Source organism: Tauraco erythrolophus, chromosome 2 (assembly GCF_009769465.1).
Source record: "Tauraco erythrolophus isolate bTauEry1 chromosome 2, bTauEry1.pri, whole genome shotgun sequence".
In the NCBI taxonomy this organism is placed as follows: domain Eukaryota; kingdom Metazoa; phylum Chordata; class Aves; order Musophagiformes; family Musophagidae; genus Tauraco; species Tauraco erythrolophus.
The window spans coordinates 113,296,556-113,314,564 of NC_141466.1; the positions used below are offsets into that span (position 1 = coordinate 113,296,556).

The following is an 18,009-nucleotide window of genomic DNA, read 5'->3' on the forward strand; positions in this document are numbered from 1 at the left end:
CGGGATCCTTAGTTTGCTTGAACTGTTCAAACTGTATAACGTGTCCATCAAAACTTCACTGCTTGCCTTCCACTGCATCTGCAGGACCTGTGCAGTGCTTCTAGGCCAGGAAAGACAAAACTGTGCCTGACTACAGCCTTCACACTCTGGAATTTTCAAATGCCTCTCTAAGAATGAGCTGTTTGAAGCAACTACACTAGCAGAAGGGAGAGATATTTCTGCATGACAATGCTTCCACAGATCCATGATTTTCTCTCAAATCAACTTTCTTTCCAGTTATGTCCCAGTGTCGCAACCACTCCTTCTTGCATTGTACCCTCTTCTCCCCCTCACTTTCCCTGCTCCTTCATTTGGCTTCTCTTTGGAACTGCTGTTCCAAGAACACTTCTGACTCCAGAGGTCTGGAAATACCTTTTCTTGTGTCTGCCCTAGATCTAGGTCCTAACCCTACTAACTTCACAGTGCCAGAAATCCTTGCCTCTAAGAGGATATGCTCCAGGGAATATCACAGAATCAAACAATGAATTATTGTCCCTTTCCAGGGTAACAGAGCATTGTGGTTTGGACTGCCGAAAAGAATACAGGTGCAGGCAGCAACGGCAAAAAAAAACCCCTGCATTCCTTATTTTTTTTTCCATGATATCATTTTGTTTGCTGCCATCTCATTATGCCATCTGTTAAAAAAAGTTCAATTAAAAAAAGAAAATGAAAAGAAACTTTCTACTCTTTTCAAAAAAAAAAAAAAATTAAGATGTGAAATGGAACTAGTTTTGACTCACTGATGGTTTAGAGGGCCTCCACCCTAGTATCTCTCAAGCTGTCCAAATCTACAACTGCTAACACATATGGGGTTGTATGTCAAAAACAAGGTTACAAACCTGGGCTATACTGTTGCCCTTCTTGCACATTTCTTTTCTGACATATCACCTTTGCTGGGTTGGAGACCTAACAACGACTGGTACAGGAACACGCTTCTGTGATGAAGATGATCAGATGATTCACAGTGAATTCAGCTCTTGTAACTAAGCTGTACATTAAAGGTATCACAGTATTAAAGCCTTTTTAAAAAAAATTTCATACTAATAATAAGATACTGTACACTGTGCTTGCATAAATACACAGGTACCCTGCTAGCAGCCAAGAATGCAGTCCTGAAGAGTAACAGTAAGAACAGTAAAGAACTAGTGTCCCCCTCAAATTAACACAAGGCATGGTGGGAAACGTGCAGGGATTAATAAGTAAATGCGGCTTAAGAACACGGGGAAAGTACATGTCATTGGGGATGGAGAGGGAGAAGTAGAGTCATCAGGACTGTTAAAATGGAGGAGATGCTGGCTTTTCAGAATGGATCGCCTGTGTGATCTGTAAGATCAAATATACAAGTCATTTTCCTCTTTTTCTGACCATCTTGCTCCTATGAATCAAATTCAAACAATTCAGTCAAGGGTGAGTATGTCAACAATGGAAATGAAACAACTCAGCAAGAAGCAGCAAAGCTTTACATAGGGGGTGGTGTCAATCTCACAGCTGAAGTGCCTGAGATCCTTTGCTAAGAATCTCAGATGCTTCACCGGTGAGACTGATGGTGGGTCAGCAAAGCAGGGCACTAGATGACTGGCATCAGAAACAACAGGCACAGAAGCGATGGACAGCAGAATGTTACTGCGCTACCTTCTAGGTTAAGATTACCACTCCAAAACAGCACCAGTTGCCAAGGATTTTTCTACATGGGATAGTTAATCTTCAACAGACGCATGCTAAAATAAGGCTGCTCATTTGTTTTCACTTAACTTGCAACTAGCGTAATGTAACTGGGAAAGGGCATCTTTATTAAGGAATACAAGTGTCCAAATAAGAAATTCCTGATCTAGGCAAGTTCAATTTTAAATTAAACTATTTTAATATAACATCTTGCAGAAAATTATTAGCACAAACATTTCCGTAGCTTAAAGCATTAGAATCCAGGTAGGTTAGCAAAATGACAATGGAGATGTCCGTAAGCTTTTTTTTATCTCAAAGGCAACAATACAATACATGAGTTTCCTTGTCAAGTTCTTCTATATTGATTTGAGGGGCTACCTGCAACACTACCAAACTCCAAGGAATACAGTACATCTCTCTACTTTTTCCATTTAGTTTGCCAGTACTGTACATACTACCAGCGCCATGAAACCAGAAACTAGGATGATCTTCTAAGCAACATGTTACAATAAAAAACAACCAATATTTAATACAGATAAAAGCATTTCAGAAACTATAAAAATTGCAAAGTGATCCAGGATAGATTAAGTTTATTAAAACTATACAAAATTTTAGTTAAAATCATTATTAGATGTATTATATCCGAGCCTCACTTTAAATGCCAGTAATTTTGTACACTCCTGTTCTGAATAACAAATATATAATCACAGGCAGTCTTTTTAACCAGCATTTTAATTATAAACATAGAGATTAAAGTAGAATATACACACATGCTTGAATGTAAATACCTATTATGACAATGACACAGATTTCATTTCTACAAACATCAAACACTTAAAAACTGTATGGGTGGAAAGGAAGAAATGAGGCCTGTGCATCATTTAGGGCGTTACAATCAAAATCTACTTCCAGCTTCTCCAGGTTCAGAGGATCATGGAGTCACCTTACTCAATACTGAGAGTAAAAAAACCTCAAACTAGGGAGGAACTACAGCCAGCTCTCCACAGCAGTGGCTCAGTAACTGGAAGGCCTGCTTTCAGTAGCCTACACTGGCATACTATTCCAGTGCAAACTGTATGATTGGTTTAGTCTTGTCTTAGCAACCTATTTAGTATTGCTTTGTGTACGTTGTTAGTAAATTAATGTGGGAATTAAGTGGGAATTAAGTGGGAACACAGTGCTCCCACTTAACTAAGTTTGAAAAATCAGGAAAGGATCCAGAACACAGCTAGGAGAAAGACTTGAAGATCTAAAAACATGCCTTATTGTGAGAAAGTCAAGACACTCCAATCTTGTTCTTTCCAAAGCAGGTCAAGATCTGCACTGATCACAAGTATCTACAAAGGAAGATAATTCAGACAGTAAATAGCTCTGCAGCCTTCTTTTACAAGGAAAGGCATAACTGGATCTATTTGTCAGAAAATGACATTGGGTAAGTCCAGGTTAGTAATGAATACAAAGTTTAACAGATTTTCTATGTAACTATCCTAAGAAAGGGCACACGGGGCTCCCTATCATTCAAAGTCTTTAAGTTTATGCTTATTTTAAAGAAGAAACTATAGCTAAAAAGGAAGCATGGAACTGATGCACTGAAATTCCAAATACAAGGGTCTTAGCACGCTTAATGAAGAACATAAGATGGTTATAATGGCCTTATCTGGCCCTTTTTTAAAAAAAATAAATAAATCTGTAAAATACGTGCACCACAGACGTGCAGTAAAAATAACTGTCACCTAACTTACGAGGCATTTAATAGTATGATAACAGGAAGCTCATTAGTAACTAAGACTCAGGAATAAGTGTATTTATGTGTTTTATAACACTTGCAAGAAGCGATTTTCAGAAAGTCCACATAAAACCGAATTAAAAAAAGAAAAAAACAACCACCATTAAAATAACCTTAAGCCTGTCAAGTGTAGCACGACAAGGACCCTGATGTTTTCACGCTAGGCTAGCTAGAAAGCCGATTGGTTTCAGTGGCTGCCGGTGCGGGTCTGGCAGACGGACAGCTCCTCAAGCCCCGAACCCGCTGCTCTCCCTGTGCCGGCATGGCTGCCTGGAATCGTTCCTCTAGTCCCAATCTCCTTCTCCCAGCACAAGGGAGCACACACAGAGGATCACCACGAAAAGAACCTGAAAAACCTCCTCCAACGGCTGTGCAAGCAGTATGAACAGACTTCAAAAGGAGTTCTGGTCATTTGCCCTCCAAAAAGTGTTTCTGACATGGCAGTAGGCTTTGAGACATGGGGAAAAAGTGCGAAAGCTTTTCTCCTTTTCAGAAATTAAAATTGGGATTAAGTTTAAAACCAAGCACCGATTCCCTCCCTCTATTTGAAAACACTGTAACTGAACGAATGAGGTGGAGTATGATTGCAATTCAATACGGGCAGTTGTGAGTGCCTGATGTGTATTTTCAGTTGATTTTAAAATTTAAAACAGAAACACAGACAAGGACATTACATTTGTGAAAGTGTTTCCAGATTTTTTTTTTTGTTAATGAATTTGCAACAGCTGATTACAATTTTGAAGATAAAGGTTACAAGTAACCAAAGGAACATTCCATAGTTACTGATTTTACTAATGTGTGGGCACAAAGGGGCATATCTAAATCAATATAGAAAATTCTAGGATCCAGATAAGCAACTAAATAACATAAAACCTTTCTTCTCCAGATCATTACACTACTTTGTCTAAACTCTGCACAGGTGAGCAGTTATTTTCACATTGGTTCAACGACTACCTCAAAAACCAATGTAAATAAACTACATCGGCAGCACTAAAAGTGGTGTGACGGAGGAAACTCGTGGAGAAGAGGGGAAAAACATGAGCCTTTGTAATAGATTGAATCATTAACCTTCCGAGAGATCATTCCTCTACACAAGCACGGCACAAGTTATTTCAGCAGAGGAAGCACCTCAAACGAACGGCCACTAAAACGATAGCTTACTCAGGAAAGCTTAGAAAGTAAAAAGCACACATAAGAGGAAAAAGTTGCTTTGGGTAGCTTTTCAGCTCCCCTAAAACTTTGAGCTTCTCAAAGATGTAAATAAATAAGCAATAACTTTTCCCTTCAAGCATGAATTTCCCCCATGTTATGAATCCACTAATAAACTGACATTGGTGCATTTCCAAATCCTAATTTAACTACTGGATGGAAGTCAGTTTTTCAGCCATGTGAACCCTTTCACAGGACTCGTGCAGCTGATTACCACAATGCCAAAGCCCTCTTTTGGAAACACTGCGTTCTCACAACGGACAATACGCTGATACCACAATAACACACAATTTTAAAGGTATGCAGCACAAATGATCCCAAAATTATTAGTTGTGGGTACTATTAACAGCCAAGAAACTAATTTTGAGCCTTCTCCCAAATGCTGTCATCTCATATATTTCTGCTGATATTTTGCCTCAAATGCTCAGAGCACAGTGGTGCCAGGCTTGTGGCCCCTTGGGACTGGAAAACGAAAGTGGCAAGAGGTGTGCCGCATCCCTTCTCCAGCCACCTGAGAAGGTGTCAGAGCAGAGCAACTGGCTATGCAGGGGCAGGGTGCCCACGAACCACAGCATAAGGTTGTGCTGGGCATAAAGACAACAATTTTTGCATGAAGTACGACCCTTATGCTGCAGCCTCCATCCATGGCATAAAAGACCACTCAGAAAGATCCCCCTTCCCTTTTTCTGCCTGTCCTAAACCACCAGAAACAGTACCAGTGATGCCTACCAATATATATTTGGCAATATACTACTGTTTTTGGTATTTGCACTGTAAAAGTTTAATGCTTCGACACCCATCGCCACTAGAGTCTGGCTTCTTTCTCCGATTCACCTGCCACTTGTTGGTGTTTGTCTACATCCAACACAGAAACGCGGCACTCAGCCATAGCTCGATGGTTTACTCCGATTAAATTTATTTTATTCAGTGGCAGCCCTGTGCTGATGATTGTTTAGTTAGCTAAGCACACTTTCATTTCTATCAAAAATGGCATCTCGCTCCACTTTTATAGGGCTGAGTCCAAGCGTCCTCCTCATCCAGACTCGCTTGCGCAAAAGAACGCACCAAGATGCAGCGTTTGGGAGCTCTGCCCCTACCAGGACTAGGACAGTCTCATAGTCATCTTTGCACTTGTCCATTTCATCAAAGTCTCACCTCAGCCTTCCCGTGTCACTTTATAACCGAGTAATCCACAAATAAGATCGCTATGACTAGTAGCAAGAGGCAGGGCAGCATTAAGTACGCTCCAACATAATCAACTGTTTTCCTCTGCTGAGGCAGGGAGAGAGCCACCTGGTTTGCAGCAGCAGAACTGCCCACCACTTACCTCCGCTGCAAAATCACCAGCTGATAAGCAGAGGGGGAAAGGCGTTGACTAAAATTAGCCACTCATCAGGCACCCACCCAACAGTCTGCAGAAACAAGTTTTGTCTTCAAAATATAAATCCAATTATTAGTATTGGAAGTGCTTCTGCAACTGGGATCTTTAATATTCTGGAATTTTTCAGCTGGAGGATTTGCCACAGAATTGCTTTCTTCACAGAACTTTGCTCCATCCCATGTTACTATATCCTTCTCCCCTGGCAGCACTAGTAAGAAAAGGCCTCAACTACAAGAAATGCATGTAAACTTATGCACTGCCATCTTCTGAACTTCTTAGAATCATAGAATCATTAAGGTTGGAAAGGATCTCTAAGATCATCAAGTCCAACTGTCAACCCAATATCACCATGCCCACTAAATCATGTCCTGAAGTGCTACATCTACATGTTTTTTGAATGCTTCCAGGCATGGTGACTCCACCACTTCCCTGGGCAACCTGTTCCAATGTTTGACCACTCTTTCAGTAAAGAAATTTTTCCTAATATCTAATCTAAACCTCCCCACACACAACTTGAGGTCATTTCCTCTCGTCCTATCGCTAGCTACCCGGGAGAAGAGACCAACACTGACCTTGCTACAACCTCCTTTCAGGTAGTTGTAGAGAGTGATAAGGTCTCCCCTCAGCCTCCTTTTCTCCAGGCTAAACAACCGCAGTTCCTTCATCTGCTCCTCATGAGACTTGTGCTCCAGACTCTTCATCAGCTTCATTGCCCTTCTCTGGACACACTCCAGCACCTCGGTGTTCTTCTTGTATTGAGGGGCCCAAAACTGAACACAGTATTGGAGGTGCGGCCTCACCAGTGCTGAGTACATGGGGACAATCACTTCCCTAGTCATGCTGGCCACACTTTTTCTGATACAGGCCAGGATACTGTTGGCCACCTTGGCCAACTGGGCACACTGCTGGCTCACATTCAGCATCCCCAGGTCTTTTTCTGCCAGGCAGCCTTCCAGCCACTCTCCTCCAAGCCTATAGCATTGCATGGGGTTCTTGTGACCAAAGTGCAGGACCCAGCACCTGGCCTTGTTGAACTTCATACAACTGGCCTTGGCCTGTCGATCCAGCCTGTCCAGATCCCTCTGAAGAACCTTCCTACTCTCGAGCAGATCAACACTCCCGCCCAACTTGGTGTTGTCTGCAAACTTACTCAGGGTGCACTTGATTCCCTCATCCAGATCATTGACAAAGATACTAAAGAAGACTGGCTCAAGTGCTGAGCCCTGGGGAACACCACTTCTGATTGGCCACCAACTGGATTTAACTCCATTCACCACAACTCTCTGGGCTCAGCCATCCAGCCAGTTTTTAACCAGCGAAGAGTACACCTGTCTAAACCATAAGCCACCAGCTTCTCGAGGAGAATGCTGTGGGAGACGGTGTCAAAGGCCTTACTGAAGTCTAGGTAGACAACATCCACAGCATTTCCCTCATCCACTAGGCGGGTCACCTGGTCATAGAAGGAGATCAGGTTGGTCAAGCGGGACCTGCCTTTCATGAACTCATGCTGGTTGGGCCTGATCCCCTGATTGGTCTGCACATGCCCTGTGAGTGCACTCAAGGTGAACTGCTCCATGATCTTCCCTGGTACCGAGGTCAGACTGACAGGCCTGTAGTTCCCCGGATCTTCCCTCCAGCCCTTCTTGTAGATGGGTGTCACGCTGGCAAGCCTCTAGTCATCTGGGACCTCCCCTGTTAGCCAGGAGTGCTCATAAATGATGAAGAGTGAAGTGGCAAGCTCCTCTGTCAGCTCCCTCAGTACTCTCAGGTGGATTCCATCTGGCCCCATGGACTTGTGAGCGTCCAGGTGGCATAGCAGGTCCTTGACTGCTTCCTTCTGGATTACGGGGGGTTTATTCTGCTCTCTGTCCCTGTCTTCTAGCTGAAACTGAGCACCCTGAAGGTAACAGGTCTGACCATTAAAGACTGAGGCAAAGAAGGCATTAAGTACCTCAGCCTTTTCCTCCTCCTTGATGACAATGTTCCCCCCACCCCACATCCAATAAAGGCTTGTCAGTATGAACTCTCCTATCCATTTCAAAAGGACAGACTGTCAGCTTTAGAGAAGAACAGAACAACAGTAACTTTAGCAGATAAAATAAGCACATATTATGAGACACAACTACGTGCATTACATTTATCTCCTTCCTGGATTAAGGAACATTCACTGACCAATTGTACTACAGAGCTTGCCAGAGGGCAAGTAGGTGCTGTCAGAATACTCTGGGACAAATTCCATTTTATCAGATTTCCAACTTGAAAGTGAAACTGCATAGTTCTTACCACACTGCAAAGTTTCAGTTTTCTTGTCACCGAGTATGCTGTGTTTACTTACAATTCTTTTTATGTGAAAATTCAGTTATGGTCTACTACTTTCCTATGCCGGAGAAAATTCACAGGGATTATACATAAATCTGGAAGTCTGCTAGTCATGAGCTATTCTAACTTATTTAGGAACTTATTTTTACATCACTATGGAAGATTCCAAAAACAATTTTGCAATGCTTACTGTTATTATGTCTTATAAATTAACTTGCAGGCTGAAAGCCACATGAAGTCAGTGTTAAATCAGTCAGGACTAAGTTTATAGCTTCATTTTAAGTATAGGACTAGAAATGAAAGAACTATGTGCGGCAATAGTTACAGTATAATTTGAAAAACATCTAGTTCACCAAAACTGGAAAGAATGGAAGCACAAGGCAAACCGCTCTTTGAAACTTTCACATTTATAGCACTTCACCAACACTAGAGAAAAAAAGAAGCTCCTCCTCTGTTTGATGAAAAAAACCAAAACATCCCCTACTTGCACCAAATTTAATGAGATACAAACCTTAAGGGCAAGGTCAGCACAGTGGAAGCCTATCACCTCCACAAATGCACACACCGTGTGTCTGCTTCACCCGCCAAGCAGCTATCATAACAATGACACTGCTGGTAAAGCTCCATAACAGCACAATCCTGAGTGAAACCGAGTCACGCACGCTCTACTCCAGTACCTGTTACAGGTGAAGCAACAGACTCATCGAATCTTCCCGATGCCACTGTAGGCAATATAAAGGTGGCAAAGAGACAAATAATTTATTTTTCATACTTTATGTTAACTTCTTGAAACACATGGTGCCTTCTCTGGAAGACGGGTAAGGCAAAAGCAGGAACAATAACTTAAACACTGTCCATTCTAGTGAAGAAGGAAAGTAAATCCAACAAGCAATAAACCACTGCTAATTATTAATTATGGCTGTCTCAGTTGGTCCATGACTTATATTAATCAGATTCTAATATGGTACAGTGGACATGACTGAGCTGTATCAAATTGAGACTGTCAGTTCTATCCTTAATTTATGATGATCCTTCATAAATCTGTTTGGTTAAAACAATGACACCGGCCATGTAGGGGTATTAACCCTTTTTTCTCCTGACAGTTGTTGGTGGTGTAACTCAGATCCACACACCGTAGTCAGAAGCAAGATTTCAACTTTGAGTCACTTCTCTGAGAATCTTCTGATACAGAACAGCTGGTATGTTCACGAACTTGCACAGTGATGCACAAAACAGTGTCAACAAAAATAAAAGTCTACCCTGTTGTATGTACATTTATTGAAACTACTAAATGCCCCAGTTTTAGCTTGGCATGTGTGTACAGTTTCATCTAAAGCTTCACAATGCTTTATATAAGCCCAGTTCTGCTAGAGCTGTGTACAGAACAGATAGTAACTGACAGACTGAAAGAAACGTAAAGCTTCTTGGATATCCCAAAAGCAATTGTTTTTTTTAAAGCAACAGTCAGAATAACTTTGAGAAATAAACGGTTATTAGTCTATATATTTTCCCAAATTGCTGAATTATTTAGTGATTACTCAAGACCAATTTTCTGTAAGGACTTAAACCCACTAAACTGAAGCCATTAGCAAAATTCAACTACGTCATGACTATCGTCAATATAATCTGCAAGGCTACAGGGTCAAGCCATCGAGGAAAAACACCCTTCCCCAGTAAACTCCCTCTGCATTCTAATCAAGTGAAAGACAAAGGATTCCACATACAGATCAATACAACAAAACCTCCATGGAAAAATAATCAAATTATTATAGATATGATACTATATTATAGATACCATACTATAGATACTTCTCTTCTGAGAAGAGTAGAGCCCATAGTATCTACAGACAGTAGAGGGGCGTTTCTCTACTAGGCCTTACCTTAGTCCGTAAGTCACTTCCAACAAGAGATATTTCTCTCCAGAGAACTCTTGTGAATTTAAAAATGCATATTCACCCATCACCTTTTCCTTACTGAAGTATGTCTCTAAATACCACAGTGAATTTGTAGATCCAATAGTTATACACAAGCAGCTTTTACAAGTATCCATATGCGTGACTTAAAACATATGCGGACAACTGCATACAGACCTATCTAAGCAACACCTTCACACTGGCTCAATTCTTTCCACCTTGTTCATTATTTCCACCTCGCACACCATCTGTGACAAAAGTCGTCTCAGCCTTCCAAATTGTCTCACACAAAATCTACCCTTTCTTCTGTTGTCTTCTGGATCTCCTTAGCTTAGACACTGTCTTCAGCAGTAAGTGCCAGAACTTAAAATACAGCAATGATTATGAGAGCATACGACAGATATCAGCTGTTGATTTCACGCTGTTCTCTGTCCTGGGGTTTCTCAGACTATGGATCACTACTGCTGCTTGCTTAGTGTATCACTAGAAGCAAAAGAGTTATAGGGTAAAGGAATGACAGCAGTATAGAAAGAGCTAAAAACACTACTCTTTCTTTTTTTTTTTTTAATATACTCTCCACTGCTGGTTATCAAGGAATCCTTGTTTTTTTCTTTCAGCAAATAGCTTAGGTGTCTTGTGGAACACGGTCACAATTAATCTAGAACCCACAGCACACTGAAACTGTCCCACCAGTTACTTCCAATGCTGCTGAAGAGCACAAAGCACATGAGAACACGACCAGTTTCTCCTTTACATGCCCCTACTGCCCTTCACATTTTCTCTTTCTGCTATACCAGCACCTTCAATTACTCACTTGCAAAACTTGGTCTTCCTAAATTCTATCGCATTCATTGTAAGAAGAGATATCAAGATAGTGTGTAGACACATCTTACATGACTTGATGTTCTCTTCTGTAACACTCAAGTACCTTGTGAATGAATCCATATATATGTCAACATGTGTATCTTTCTCATCTATACCTGAATTTTTACCTAATCCTCACGTGCATGGAAAACAACATTCACACAAACCCTATGTAGACGTATAGGTCGGTATGTACACAAGCACGTATTTTCACACTGTCTTCCCATTCAGCTAGCTTTCACCTACTGACACACAATGCAGGGTGCCTGAGCTCTTCCCTCTGCGTTTATCAGTGCCCCCTAGATGCAATGTTCACGCCCTAGCCCCCCCAGTCCTTCAGAGGTGCTCACACGGTACGCAGCACACACTACGAATACAGAACTCCTCCTTCCCCCCAGGACGACAGAAGGGACAAGAGCACCGGGCTACTCGCCCCTTCCCCAGGGCAGGACGCTCCTTCCCCCGCACTGCCCTCACCCCCACCGGCAGGGCAGGCTGTCAGGTGCGCCCCGCACGCTCGCTCACGCCCTCCCCTCGCCTTCCCACTCCCGGTTCCCGCGCCCCCGCCCCGCACCTCACCCGCCCGGCGGGTGACGCCCGGCCAGCCCCGCCGCCTCCCCCGGGCGGGGCTGGGGGCCCAGCCCTAGCACCCCCGAGGGCGACGGGGGTCGCGCCCTCGGGAGGGAGCTCCTCGCCCGCCGCCTTCCCCACGCCACCGGCTGGGCGGAGGCCTCGCCCGGGAGGGGCGGCGGCGGCGGGGCGACGGCGGCGGGGGGGGGCCGGGCCGGCCCGGTTGCCAGGGAGGAGGCTCGGGCTCTGGCCCCGCACAGCGCCCGCGACGACAGGGAGGGAGGCGGGCCGGCGACGGGGCGCCGCGCGGGTGTGCCGCCGGGATGGGGAGGCGGGGGCGAGGGGACGGCGACGCCGGGCAGGCGGTAACGACGGGGGCACGGGTCGCTACTCACTCTCGTCAGGCAGCTGATCGAGCTCCGCCATCTTGAACGAGCCGCGCCGCTTTTTCAAAGGCTGCCTGGCGCGGTGCATTCTGGGGGAGGAGACGGGGCCTTGCGCGAGGCGGCGCTGCCGCGCGGGGACGGCGCTCGCGGGCGCGGCGGGCGCGTGCGCAGGGGCGGAGGAGGGAGGGAGGGACAGGTAACGGGAGTTCGTTACCCTGAGGAGCCTCCGGCTGAGGCGGGGAGGGGGGGCGGCGGCGGGAAGCGCACCCCGCGCTCTTCGGGAATACGTGGAGGGGAAAAGTGGGCTGGTGGGGATCCGCTCCGGTAGGGAGGGGGACAGCGCCTGTGACCGAAACCGCACGCTCCTCCCGCGGGCCTGCTACAGCCTGGCGGGATGAGGGGAACGGGTGGCTGCCGGTTCGGGGGTGTTAGAGTGTCACGGGGTACAACGGGTCACCCTGAAGTGCTAGTTTCTTTAAACATGCCGTGTATTGTATCAATATTTGATTAAATGTTTTTTTTTTTTTTTTTGGCTAAACTGTATTTTTTTTCCTTCACTCTGCTTTTCAGTTAGCGGTCCCATGCCTAACCAAAATGATCGCAAAGGTGAGACTTCAGGAGGAGTAAGTGGCAAGAATAAAAACCCCAGCACAATCAGTGCTGGCCCTGTAGTTGTAACAAGTCTTTGGCACTTTTCCTGAGGAGTCGACTGAACTACTGAGTCCAAGGCCTGAAGGTCAAGGTCTCGCTTGTTGGCTCTCTTTCCCCAACACTGAGGGGAAAGGAGGTGCTGGCCATGAATTCCTTGTCTTGGTCTGCCCTCTAATGCAGTCCCCAGCCATCATGGCTGAAAGCTTTCTGCAAGCAGCAGAGGTGGTTTCCTGGTGTAGTTCCTCTGCACCACGGTGAGTTTCAAAGCTGCTGCCTCAAGAAATCAAAACATGGAGATACTGTAAACCGTAAGCACCTTCAATGCTTATGGACCAGACTCTTTTATGTGTGCTCGGTTTTGACAACAGTACTACTGCTACTTGTACCAGCCAAAATTCCTTTTCTTTTTCAGTATGTGAAAATGCAAATTGAAGTTCAAAATAAATTAACAGTATATCTTAGTCAAGGCTAAGTCAGTGTTACATCTTATAAACAGACATATTGCCAACAGCACCATGGTGTAATGCAAAATGGACGCTATGCCTGTTTTTTCCATCTCTTAAAAGCATCTAGGTGAAACCAAGGATTCTGCAAAACACAGAAACATATTTTGGACAAGGAATGCAGTTTTTAATTTGTGTTCTTAATTTCCTAGTGAGCTCAAGATGACTAGACACTCTAGCAGGTTGAAAGAGGCAGGATATAGGTCATGTTACTAAACAATTTTAAAAAATTTTAAAAAACTCAATGCTGCCCATGTGCCTAAGAGGGAAAAAAATGTGAGTTTCTAAGAGAAGAAAACCAGTAAAATCCTTCAGAAATTTCCCCAGGGCTTTGTAAGTACGTTGTAGCAAAGTTAAAAAAAAAAAAATGCATTTCCACCTCCTTTTTCAGGTCATTTTGAAAGGCTGTTAAAACAGCCCTGCCTTCCCCTTAGCCCCCAAAGGGCCAAGACACTTCAGCGAGAGCCTTCCACAGCGCACAGCACAAAGTAGACAGGTGCAAAGCAGCGTAGGCATAACACTAAATAACTAAACAAAAAGCAGCAAAATGGTAAATTGTGCTATGGCAAAGGGAAAAACTACACAACGTTAAACCCTGTACAATTTTTCCCCTTTAATAAAACACCTCTGTCATCCCAAAGGCCTGACATGGACCAGACCTTCTAGGCTTGGGTAAACAATAACATCTTAACGAGGCTAGCATCTCTCCTGTGTTTCCCCTTGTTCCAAGGGTTCTATGTTACTGCTCAGCTAAGGGTGGCGACACGGAGACTTCCACAGCTGACAGAAGACACCGATGACCAGTGAGATCTTTACTGCTCTGCTTTGTAAACCTTGTCATCAGGTCTCGCTGTGCTGAAAGCAGCGGCTGCCCAGCGCCACCCTGATGCTAGAGCTTTCACCAAAGCAAGGGGTTTTCGGGGGAGGGAAGAAGAAAAGTTTTCTACCACACAGTTGCATTTTGCAACACCCCTCAGGGCCTGAATTTCTAGAAGGGAAAAGAAAGAGGAAAAACATCACCACAAAAAAACCCCAATGCCTTTTCAGGGCTTCTTTGTATATTGTAATAAACCCTAGAAAACAGATGAAAAGCCAAGAGATTTCCCCTCTCCCCCAACACCTCCTGTCGATCGTCCTAAGAATTACCAGGTCGGAAGTGAGAATCCAGCTCCCAACAGCATGTCGCTGGATATTCCTGCATTTGGAAAATATTTAGCAAAAGCTGCTACCATTCACTGTGCTGAAAGGTAACAGTCATCACTGTATTTTGAGGATTCCTGCTATAAAAGACCTTTTACGAATGCTGCGGTATGTCTAATATTCCAATTTTGTTTCTCCTGTGCATGCTGCTTCCAAGTCACACAAACACGACCCCGTTTGACAGTATGCAGACAAACACACAGATGTTTTCAGTGTGTTCCTTTTCCCATTCTGGCAAATTTGCGGTTTACACTTGTGTGAGGTGGAAACGACACAATTATTCCGACAGACAGGCACGGTGACCGAGGACACCTGCACTCATTGCTGACAACCGGCCTGACTCACCTGCCTTGCACAGATGGAGGGAGATCTTTAAACTGGCTTCACTCATGCCATTCGCTTTCCCAGAGGGTCATGTTAGGCAACTGCTCTTAACGGCGTGCGCCGAAACACTGCAGAAAGCACATCCGCGCTCCCGTTTCTCCTTAATTACTGCAGATGATATTAAGACACGGGTTACACCACCTACTAATCAATGCATTCAGAGTCTTGTCAGCACAGCACAGGCAGCACTATGTCCCGGGGACAGGAGACAGCCAGGGTCTCATTTTCTCTCCTCCCCTAGGCAGGCACTGGTAGCATGAAGGAAAGCATAGACAGCTGGCAGAACAACGTGCTCTTCCGTCACTGAAGCATGTTCTTGTGAAGTCTGAGTCCTGCTGCATTAATCACGTTGTGAAATTAGAATTTGTAATGAGAGGGTGGGGGAAGCCACTCCTTCTCACCTTTAGACTGTACTTGCCCATTTGCCCACGCGCTACCTTCACACTGGAACAAACAAAAACCAGGAAGACACCTTGACTTGGATCTACATCTGCATTTCTTCTCAAGGTGCCACTGCATCTCCAAAATGATCATTTCTGGAGACGTGGACTCGCATTTATTTGAAAGTAAAGGTCCACACAAGCTCTCGGTCAGACGCACGTACTCCGCAACAGTGGAAACTATTCTTTTATAGACATAACAGAAGGAGTAAGAGTATAATGGACTAAGTCAGGGGCCTCGCCACATATATAAAAGCAATTTAAGCAAAATACTAAGTGGGATATAAATCAGCCACAAAAGCTTCAGCAGAAAATCACATCCCCAGAACTCATAGAGGGAAGTCTGGAGCAGTCTTCCAGAAAGAAAGCTGAAGCAAAGACCTCAGTAGTTACAAACACTGAGTGACTCATTTATGAGCATAAGTACAACTCTTTATGGTATTGAGAAAGTTTGATGTGCCTAGAGGTCTTTTACACACATAAATTATTCCCCCCCCCCCCTTTCCTCTGACTAGAGAGGAGTGGGGGGCATTTAATTAAAGGCTGTACCAACTGATTTAAAGATTGTTTTATGGCTAAAGCACAGGGTTGGGTGACCTGTGCTGGACTTTCTTTCTCACTTCTCTCCTGTATGAACCTGGGCAAGTCACAGTTCACACTGACTGCCACTCCGTAAGCCTAGGCTGGCTTCCTTCAGTTTACCCAATTCATATAAACTGCATGGACTATCTTAACATTTGCAAGCCATTGTACAACAGAGCCTCCAGCTACACTAAATAAAGATAAAACGGTTAAATATTTATAGGTTGCTGCTTTTTGTAGTTTAACATTTAGATCAGAAGTCATTCCTCAACATCCCTCCTCTGAAAAAAGCAGAGGATGTCATGGGACCTAACATCTTGACAACTTGGTCTTTTCAAGTTATTTCGACAGAAATAGGACTACCTATTCATGCAGCTCTGCTTCGTGCACATACTCCAAAAGCAAGGTCTTCAGTGGTTGTCACTGTGCTGCTCTTCTCAGCCTGGCCCAGGGAGAGGCTGGCTGTACAGTGGGTCACAGCAGCATCAGCACCTACCTTCAGGAGAAGCAGGGCTGCTTTGCGGTTGGACAAGCTGCAGAGGTTTCTCATGTTCTCTTTCAGAGACTGACAAGACTATACTTAAGTCTTAAATGACTGACCAAAAGTTTCTGTTGGAAGTGAAACAATGATTAGCCACTGGTTGAGCTACTGAAGAACCAGAAGACAAGGGCCACTCTCTTCATTTCCTCTCAAATCCACGACCACCAACCTCAACTGATTCTCTTCTGTTCAACTGTCCTCAAGTTGTACAACTTACCCAGTGCTTCCACATTTCCTTTTCTCCCGAAAAGCAGCTGTTTGGTTTTCCATCTGTCACTCCTCATCCTCCTCTCCTCCACAGGTCCTGGAAACAGCTGCACTGTAAGTAGCCACTTTGGCTTGGAACTCCTCTTTCAAAAGGCACTGGGGCATCATGTTTTAGGAAACGGGTCTGTTTTTTCCATGCAGGTTACTGAAGACTGAAGCTGCAACTGTCAGAATGAGTGTGAGCTGTCCCTTCCTGGGAAGGGAACTGTCATAGTGGAGGAGACACTGACTGCACTGCCCATACAAAGCTGTCCCTGAGGATTAGCCAACTTGCCCCAATAGCTCAGGGAAATCAGTAAATTAAAGAGAAAGAACTGATGTTGCACTATAGTCAAGTACTCCCACATCGCTCAATGACTTACTGAAAGTGAGTTGGTTTAAGAGAAGTAACAAACATCACTGAACATTGACATTACTAGTTTATATTGATGTTTCAAGGCAGGGAATTCAAGACTGCCCACCGAGTGGCAACATACCTCACTCCAGGTCATGACGAGTGAAGCTTGAGCCCAAACTCAAAGTTACGGCTTTGTCAGGACTTGAGTCTACAACAACCAACTTACATCACGTTGAAGGTAGATATTTAAAGGAGATTTATTGGGGCTAATACTAAATTCAAACAGCCACAAGTTCATTTTCCATGTTTACCACACCAACTGCTGACAGATGAAGTCTCAGTGAAAAGTCCAAATTTTCATTTCACCATGACTTCCTGAAACGTGACTACAGATTTCAATATTTGGCATTTGATCTTCAGAGAGATACCATGTTTAAGAACATTCTACCAAATACATTTAAATCGTGACTCAAAACCAAAACAATCTGGAAGTTTTGAAACATAAAGCTGTTAGTATGAAATTAGCTTTTATTTTTTACCTCAAAATAAATGCACATTTATCATTTATTTAAACGAAAACTGAAAAAGGGTATCTTAAACAAGAGGGAATCTTAACAGAGCAAATATCGCAAACATCCTGAAGTTCCTTTTCCTGCTATTGCTCAGCTCTGTTTGGCTAAAAACACAAGCTTGATTACTTTTTTTTTTTTTGTCAGTTTGGTCACTTAAAAGAAACACTTGACAGCCCCAAAATTGGAAGTGGTATAAAACAAAACCAGGTACTCGTTCTCATCATAATTCAGGTCCATGTGTTGACACACACTTATATAAAACTTTCACTAAGTGTTGTACTAAATAGGATTTAGTAACCTCTTCTGCAGTTTAGCTCTTGATATCTTGGTAAGAGAAGTCAATGCGTAAGCATGTCAGAAGTCAACGCTATAGTGTAACTACAGTATAACTCTAACAGGGCTT

The 18,009-nt window shown here is 43.9% G+C and overlaps 1 protein-coding gene across 5 annotated transcripts in view; it reads right to left on the reverse strand.

Moving 5' to 3' along the window:
* Positions 1-12,217, reverse strand: part of LIN9 (lin-9 DREAM MuvB core complex component) — a 43,003-nt gene extending 30,786 nt beyond the window's left edge. For 4 of the 5 annotated variants that reach the window (XM_086631765.1, XM_086631766.1, XM_086631764.1 and 1 more), the window contains exon 1: positions 12,139-12,217. In XM_086631765.1, the coding sequence (XP_086487891.1) occupies positions 12,139-12,217 (79 nt within the window). Of the gene's footprint in view, positions 1-878; positions 930-12,138 lie in introns of those variants that run through there. The other variant, XM_086631767.1, reaches the window with a different exon arrangement.
* Between the last annotated feature and the right edge of the window lie 5,792 nt (positions 12,218-18,009).